At 45.5% G+C, this 8,645-nt stretch overlaps 2 protein-coding genes across 2 annotated transcripts in view; one reads left to right on the top strand and one right to left on the bottom strand.

The window, feature by feature from the left end:
- Positions 1-654: 654 nt before the first annotated feature.
- PHALS_07096 (WD40/YVTN repeat-like-containing domain) lies at positions 655-6,114 on the bottom strand (the record flags this gene model as incomplete). Its single annotated transcript, XM_024720503.1, has 1 exon — positions 655-6,114. One exon carries the CDS (start codon positions 6,112-6,114, stop codon positions 655-657), a length of 5,460 nt encoding a protein of 1,819 aa, XP_024585695.1.
- Positions 6,115-8,254: 2,140 nt separating this feature from the next.
- PHALS_07097 (hypothetical protein F443_00891) overlaps positions 8,255-8,645 on the top strand; it is a gene marked incomplete at both ends in the record, with an annotated part of 1,916 nt that continues 1,525 nt past the window's right edge. Inside the window, 2 exons of the mRNA XM_024720504.1 lie at positions 8,255-8,371; positions 8,455-8,541. Of these exons, the coding sequence (XP_024585696.1) occupies positions 8,255-8,371; positions 8,455-8,541 (204 nt within the window). The remainder of the gene's footprint in view (positions 8,372-8,454; positions 8,542-8,645) is intronic.

An 8,645-nucleotide genomic window follows, 5' to 3' on the forward strand; every position in this document is an offset into this window, starting at 1 on the left:
GAGAAGTTAAGCAGCCCATTAAAAAAAGCCGCTAAAACCAACACTTCTGCAATCTCAAGAGTTCATATATATTTAAAATACACCAAGAATATTGATTGTACCGCATTTTTTTGATACAATTGTATCAAATGCGAAAGGGTCGAGCGCACAAGACACTTACTGCCCCGTTACGGTCGAGGTGAACCATCATGTTCGTGACTAGGAGCAGCTTGCGATGATTCGTGCTCTCGTCATACGTGCTTGACCTGAGACATATGTGATTTATACAGATGATGCGTCTATGCGCACAGCGACTTCCTCACTACAACTCTCACAGAAGATGGCAACATAGTTATCCTTTTCTGCCGAGTTTGCCTTCGAGGCAAAGTATAAATCGGGTCGGCTAAACGTGGTGGCGGATGCGCTATTGCAAATAAGCTTTTATCTGCATTTGTCGAACCTTACATCAGGCAAAGCATAACGTTGAGCACATACAAGCACAATTAAATTAAAGTTCTTTTCACCTTCTTAGTGCCTATCCTAATCGAGTTTCCACGCTGCACATAAATATAAATTCTCTTCCATTTTACAGTTCTCTTTCATGTTAAAAAAATTAACCACGCAAATTTTTTTTGTGTAAACTTGCGTATCAATGAATGCTATATATGGTATGATTTAGTCGACACCGTTGTATTCCCGAATATGAGTCTGCGCAAAACTTGGAAACGTGCGGCGTCTCATTTTGTCAAGCTCCGACCGCAGATATTCAATCTCGTTTGTCTGTGCTTTTGCTAAATCAACTAATTTGCGTCTCACAGCAATGGCCTTGAGTCTTGTAGCGTCCTTCCGAGCACCCCCACCAGCTGCTTGCTGGCGTTTGGCTGCACTGGTTCGACTTGTTAAGATATCTTCTCGAATCTTCACTTGCGTCGTTAATTGAGTCACTTGTTGCTCCAACTTGTCGTTTTCTCGCTCCCGTTCTCGCAATTGACGCTCATATTGGGAACCAGTCTTCTCGAGTTTAAGCACTGTAGTCTCATGATTACGACTCAAGTGCGTTAACTTTGCTTCAAGCATCGCAACTTGGCGCTTCTGCTTATGTGAAGTATCTCCACTATGAAGGAGCTCTTGCAACTCTTTCGTGACGCGTAGGAGTTGAATATCCGTATATTGTTCATCCATATCACGCGTTTGGAGCTCTAGCAACGCATGTTCCCATTCCATAACATTAATACTCTTCCGAAAATCCTTAATACGACCAAGAATGCTGACTTGGTCGTTTCCGTGCATCTGAATCTCCTCATTTAAAGCTTCGACGCTCATGCGGCTAACCAACAAAGCGTCGTCTCTGGTGGTTTTGACTTGACATTCATCTTGCCCCTGTTTTATGCGCACAAGCAGAGGGGCACTCTCTGTCAGCGCCGTGTATTGTCGACTTGAAGATTCCAGCTCTTGCTGTTGATTTTTACGTCGCTGCTGTAATTCTAATAAATGCGAGCGTAGCTCATCATTTATGGTCTTTGCTAACGCCAGCATTTCTGATTGTTCCTGAACGGCATGTTCGGCGATAATTTTCTTGGCACGCAATGAGTTTAGAGCTCGCCAAAAACGATCTTCGATTAGAACTCCAGCAGGACGATCAGTGGCATAATCTAGAGGCGCCACAACGAGTGGCTGGCTTCTGGAATCAGATCTTTCGCGTCTCAACGAGCCACTTTGGAGGGTGCTAACGTACTGAAGCGGGCCACGGCTGGCATGCGCAACCATGGAGTCGGTTACACCAGATGTCTTGCTCGGTAAATTGCTCAAAGACCCTCCTTCTCCATGAAGACTTTCGGCTAGTAAACGTTGCTTCGCGCTACCTTTCACTCGAGTCATAGACGTTGTTTGCTTCTTGGCATCTAGGTCAAACGCGACTGCTACAAGGTCATTCGGCTTTCGCTTGCGATAAAGCTCGACCAAGTGTTTCATGAAATCTGGGGAGTCGAGCTGACTCGCACTCGCTTTCCCTGTGCTACCGCTATTTTGTACCATTTCTTCGAGATCACGTACAAAATTTTTCTCAAGAAGTTTATCCTCTTCCGATGCACGATGTAAGTCATCACGACAAATTTCAAGCTGCGTGGCAAACTGGTCACACTTAGATCGAGCTTGTGCTTCTGCCTCTTGCAGGTCTCGTGCCTCGTCATCATGATTCCTCAACACAAGCTTTAATTCTTCACGTCGTCGAATCTCTTCACCGAGTTGGAGCTCGTACAATTCCTGGGCGAGTACAGCGCCCTGTGTTGCCATGTAGCGGTCGTGCAGTGCACGTAACTTTCCGTCGAACGTTCGACAAAGCTCCATCACGTCTACCCGAGTCTTACGCAGTTCCAAATCGAGACTCTTACGGTATTTTTCGCGATCGTCCTCGAATTTAGCCTTAGCAGCTTCAAATTGAAGCACAAGCTTCTTCTGTTCGACTGTCATCTCATCCGGTGGAATTGTCAACATCCAAGATTCCTTGACTAGCTCTTGCGCTGCGAGTGGATCCTTTCGAATTTCTAGAGTACCATCCATCATATCGATAAGCGCACGTTCACCATCATTGTCGTGTCCTCGACTCATCTTTCGCTCAGTGGTATCGTGCGCCTCATGTTTACGCTGATTGCGACATTCGGGAGGTTCGTATTTGCTTTGGTTCATTTCCCCAGACATCACACTTAAAATGGATTCTGCTGTCTCTTCGGGTCCCCACTGTGGCTGATATAAGTCTCCAGCATCTACATTGACTTTCAACTCGGTGAGTATCTGCACGATCCTATCGTTTTTTGTCTCTATCTGCTCAAGTATTGTCTCCTTTAGACGTACAAGATCTGAAAATTCCAAATTATACGCGCGCTGAAGCTCACGAGCATAGCAACGAACCAGGTGCATTTGCACTTGAGCCTGCTTTCTGGTACGTACGGTGACAGGATGGTAGATGAAGTTGAAGCTTGGCCAGCTTAAGTACTCTTGAGTCTTTTCCGTTACATTGGTGCCAAGCTGGACTTTTGGGCGCAATGCAACAGCGTTTAAAACCCACTGTAGATCACTTGGAACGGTAGCCTGGAATCGTTTGGACGTTTGACACTCAGGATCCTCATCATTCTGATGAGCTAATTCAACCATTCGAAGCGTAGCAATTTGTTTAGCAGTTTTTTGCTCACTTAAAGACTTTCGACGCAAGGGGAAGTTGTTGACGAAAAATGATGCGGAATGTCCATTTGACTGTGAATATTGCTGCACTGATGAGGGTGAGAGAGCGTTGAGGCGGATGCCGGGAACTTCAGCCTCGTCCCAAAACTCTCGCTTCATCCGTTCCCGAATGATGGCCATCCGTGCAACATCACGTGTGATCTCCTCTCGTATTCGCTCTGCTCTTGCTGCATGTTGGCTCAACAAGCTGTCACGCCACGCGACGTTAAGGACAAATTCGTCTCCCGAGAGCTTTTCGTTCTCCGGAAGCTGTTCGTTTTTGGCCAGTATACCCTCGAGTTGTTCTTCAAGTTCTCGTAGCTTAAGACGTGTGCGCTCTTTGCTAGGATCGGATATATCTTGGTCGGTTATCGTCTTAGAGCGGATGAAAGCCTCAATGAAAGGCGTTCGATCTTGCTCCAATTCCGGCTGGTATGTAGCCTCTAAGACTTTCATGAGAAGTGGAGGGTCTGCACTCTTTGCTTCAATGAGATTTACAGACCCATTGAACAAATCAGCTGATAGGGAAACATCGAAGAGGAAAACACAGCCATCGATTCCTGTGGAAATTAATTGGATCTTCGTGAAATCATTCCTTTCAGACGATATGTTTTCATTTGTGAAAACAAATTGCAAAGTTGTCATCGGACCATAGTGAGTCATCAGCGTACGCTTCTTTATCGCTTGCAATGCTTCTAATTCATCAAAAGTGTCAGCCGCTGATTCAGTAGACCTTCGGCCATTTGCTTTGTAAAGTGTCCAAAATGTAAGTGAGCCATCCATTCCACCCGTCACAAGAAGCTCGACATCGTTTTCTAGCACACGAGGAAAATGAGCGAGAGCTGAAATGCCATCACTATGAGCTTGTCTGATCAAAACTTTGGAAAGAATGCTCATGTTGCTCGTAGAATCACGTGATACATCGCGATACTTTAACAAGATAAGATCTGTATGATGCGGCGAGGCTGCAATCATCATACTACTTGACGAACCAGCTAGAATTCGTAATCGGGTACTCATTGATACGATCCCTTGACCGGATGCGACAACGTTGGGATAAAGCTGTATGGCTTCTCGAAGAGAGACGTCTCCATGACCAGATGATGTACTGCCCACCGAGCGCTCTTCCTCAGAATGAGACTCGAACCGTGTACTGTAGAAAAGTCCACGAGATGAAAAACACGTTAGTGTAAGTGAACTACCAACGGAACAATTCCACTGGATATCTACGACACGTTCATCTGGGTTTTCGAAAGTGAAGAAAGCCAGTACTGGAAATCGCTTTTCGTGGTCCATAGACAGTAACAACACTTGTCCGCTATGTGTTGAAGCTACTAGCAGCACAGAATATGTAGGGTGCAGTACTACAATATCAAGTGGCGCATCAGGAGGCAGCGCTTGTATCGAATGTTGCGGAAGAACTTCAACGCCGTCTACAATTTTCGCGATACAAAGGAATCGCAATCTCCCTTGATGATCTCCTACAACAGCAATGGGATTTGCTGGACGAGAAGCTAGCGCAGTGATCATTACAGAAGGAATATGTGAGCGAATAATATCCGTTGAGGCTGCTTCTGGTGAAGAAGCTGATCCTTCACTTGTACTTAGGACTTGAGCAAACAGTTCGGCAACGTCGACTTCGGCAGCTTGCTGACAGCTTTGAAGGTTCCAAAGCGTGAGGCGTCCGTTTATACCACCAGTCGCGATTAATGCATCAGTCGAAAATGTGCCTCCAAACGGAGTGACAACAGTGCTATCACAGACTGGACCTGTCGGAAAGCTAGCATATAGAGCGATGAAAGCAGAGTTATCCGAACCACGTTTCGATTGGCTTCTTGCAGATTCTTGTGTGGTTCCATCCTCTTCAATCTCGGAATCGTCCTCATTGTCTTGCAAAACGTTCGTACGAATTTCAAAGATTTTTCCATTCTGTGTGCCTATGTAGGCCTTAGCATACGAGGGCGTCGGGGCTATCGCCGTCACTAAGGCTCCACACGTGATCATTTCAGTGTACACCAGCTCCCAGCTGTGCATCTGAAGCCATGCAACTGCCCCATCAGTGTAGACGACAACGGCTGTTTCCATTGTAACGACGATACCTACAATACAGCACTGATCCGGTCGAGTAGCCGTCTTTACAACATGCACGACTCTCACTTTGGTCGCATCCACAAGTAGCAAATTACCGGCGTTGTCGGCAACCAGCAATTGACTATTTGGGATCCATGCATGACATAAAAATTGCGTGTGTTTCTCATCCATATCGACATCCGATAAAGGTTCGATGACTTCAGTTGGAAAATCAAAAAGTGCCACCTTTCGCGGTCGCAACAAACTGGACGCTGTCGTTTTTCCGGCGTACACTTTCCAGATCTCAAGTCCGTCATTACCCCCAACGACAAACTGATTATTGTTTGCTGGGTCGAAAGAAGCGAATCGTGGGGATCCACCAATACTGGCATGTTCACACCCGTTTATTGGTGACAGTGTCTCAATGTCCCAAACACAAAGTGTCGAATTCTGCGTTGCACCAACGATTGGCGGAGCAGGTTGTATACTCAAAAGTCGATGACCACAGTGCGAAAATTTAATCAAAGAGTGTTCAAAGACTTGAGCGTCGTTACTTCTGAGTTGGCTAATTAGTTTTTTCTCTGGATACGAATACAATGAAATAGGCGCATGGGGTTCCCGAGTGGCGATCGCAAACGTCGACGTGGTCCAATTACAGTCGAATGTGACAAGTTTGCGAGGCTGAGAACGTAATAAAAAATGCTGACGACCAGTTGGTGTGCACGTGAAATGCATCGTATAGCCACTCACATACACGATTGTGCTTTCGTCAACAAGTTGCAAAGAAGGCGAATTTTTTGCGCTTCCATCATACCCAAAGATATGGCGAATTGAAGCATCGACTGACATGTGCAACCGAGATCTTGCCAAGAAACGGGTGAACCGTCACCGTGTAAAGTTAAAACATTTCAGTAATTTTATCATCGAGACGTCACTATATTCTGGTTATGAACAGTGGTAGCAAAATCTACTGTGACGCATAAAATGTAAGACTAATCTCAATGACATGAAGAGATAAACTGAATTATAAAGCGAGCTTAACCCCACGTACAAAGAAAACATCATATGACTTACAATAGTCATATTCTATAAAGTGCAAGCGAAGATGTGTTATGTGCAGTACAGAGATCACTTTCGAGTAGCCCACCACGGCGCGCATTCAGGACCGCAAAGACCGGATCACTGACGCGCTCAACATGGCTTAGTTTTGCTCATATAATGCCGATTGATTTAAGCGGGAGGACGGTCGCATGGCCAATTCGCCGGAATCATCGTCCCCAGCCACTGAGACGACATTGACGCGAAAGGAGACGCTCTTTGTTGCCCGCCTTTGGTTTCTGTTTGCGAGCTGAATGCACAGCTTTCCCAGAGAAGTTTGACTTGGTTTTATTGGCTTTATACACGTATTTGCAAGGAAAATAAAAACGTCGGTCGCGCAAAACTACTGCAATGCTGCTTCATTTCTTTTGGTTTGCAGAATTTCCGTCGGAATGGCCTCCAATTCGCTAAGGGAAGTGCGTTGCACAGGACAACTGGTCTCTTAATAAAAAAAAGGCAAAAGGTGCAGTAAGTCATAATCCGAAATGGCGCCTGCGAAATCTTGCCGGAATGGGTCCTCAAAGACTCCAATGGATCTCGATGTAAGGGTATCTCTTACATATTAGCTATAGTTCTGGTTATTCCATCGGTCCACTTTCAATGTTCGAGATTGATGGCAACTAGTTTAAACTTCTCCGCACGAAATGCCAGGACCGTCTGATGTATGGCCCATGTGTATCGTGCCATTTGTACAATTTAAAGAGGCGCTTGCAGCTGCTCTCGCTCAAAGACGCCAATAACCTCTTGCTCAGTCTTGTCTTTATTCGGTTAAGCAGATTCTCCACAACGTCTTCAACCTTTTGTAGATTAAATATATTGTGGGGAATCTGCTTTGACAAGTGGATGTTTGACGCAATATTTGATGATCATTCCTTTCGAGCTTGTCGAACTAAATCCCTACAATCAGCCGAGGCAAGCCTATACTGTATGCTTTCTCCTCACTGGTCACATTAATCCTGCGCTTGCTTTTAGGCCTTTTGAAAGAGTTGTGGGTAAGTTTGCATCCACAACCGTCGATCTGCCTAAATGCATTGACTTCGACATCTCATTCGTCATTTTGATGGTGGCAATCGATTTCACCGAGTCGCTACCGCGACCACCGACGCGCTTACCACCTAGCTTGGCAATGCAAGAACGTCTGATACAGCTGGATGTACTTACCACCAGACACGGCAGACGGGACGTCATCGTCAAACAAATAGTAGACGATAGGATAACGAATCAAGACGGCGAATTTGCAGCGCTAGCCGTTTGTCCCAAATATTTTGGTTCCGGTTGCCCGTCGCACCATCGAGTATAGACAGGACGCATTGCTAAACTCTCCTGCTTATATTGCGGCGTCTTGTTCACCTTTGCGACTTTCAAGCGTACGCATCTGATTTGTATACACATCAAATGATGCGTTGGCAAGGTCGGACAATATACGACATGCACGATCCGTAAGAATTGCAAGCGCGAAAATGTGTACTATGTGGATCTGATCTGTCTTTGAAAACGCTTCGGATCCACACCTGTGCTGAACAAAGCTTGAATGTCTCTCAGAGTCAAAAAATATGTCCCGGAATGGCTAACTGTCCGGCTCAAAGAGCCCGACTAGGCAGTCGAATTTCATTTTGCCATTGACATGCGCCAGAGTATTCAAAAAAGATTAGTGCATCGATAACAACCTATTCGAAAATTGCTACCCACACAAGCTTAATTGGTAAAGCCGCCATGAAACTTCCAATGCCAGTATAAATGGAAGCGGCGACACCAGTGGACATGTAACTCTAGCGCAAGACCCTAGCGAGCCAAAAATTCGGACTCATTTGCAATTTCCTTAGATATTCAATCTCATCAGAATTTACGCAACTTTCGTGTCTATGCCCGGAAAGGATCTTTAGTATAGTGTATGGTTGCTCATGATGTACCTGAAGATATGCCGAACTGTAAATTGATTCCGCACCCACGATACGGGGCCATCAATCGAGACGGCGGCATGCAAATCGGGAGAACAGATTTGATTCTTGTGAGATCGAGTGCAAAGTTGAGACTCCCCTACTTGCTAGTGTACTCATTTCCGTTATCTCGTATTGATGTGACATTCATTAGGATGGGGGCTTCGATCTGATGCTCCAACCAGATGTTGATCTGGAAGCTTGTAAACAAGAGGAGAGCGACGACGGGATGACCGCTCTGGTATTTGAGTTTATTGCCTTATTTGCCCTTCTGCAGCATTGAGGAGGAAGCTAGTTAAGTAAAAAGTGTACTTAGCCTCGCTTCTGAAGTAACATTTTTTTTTT

This window comes from Plasmopara halstedii, assembly GCF_900000015.1.
Source record: "Plasmopara halstedii genome assembly, contig: Scaffold_3060, whole genome shotgun sequence".
Taxonomy (NCBI): domain Eukaryota; phylum Oomycota; class Peronosporomycetes; order Peronosporales; family Peronosporaceae; genus Plasmopara; species Plasmopara halstedii.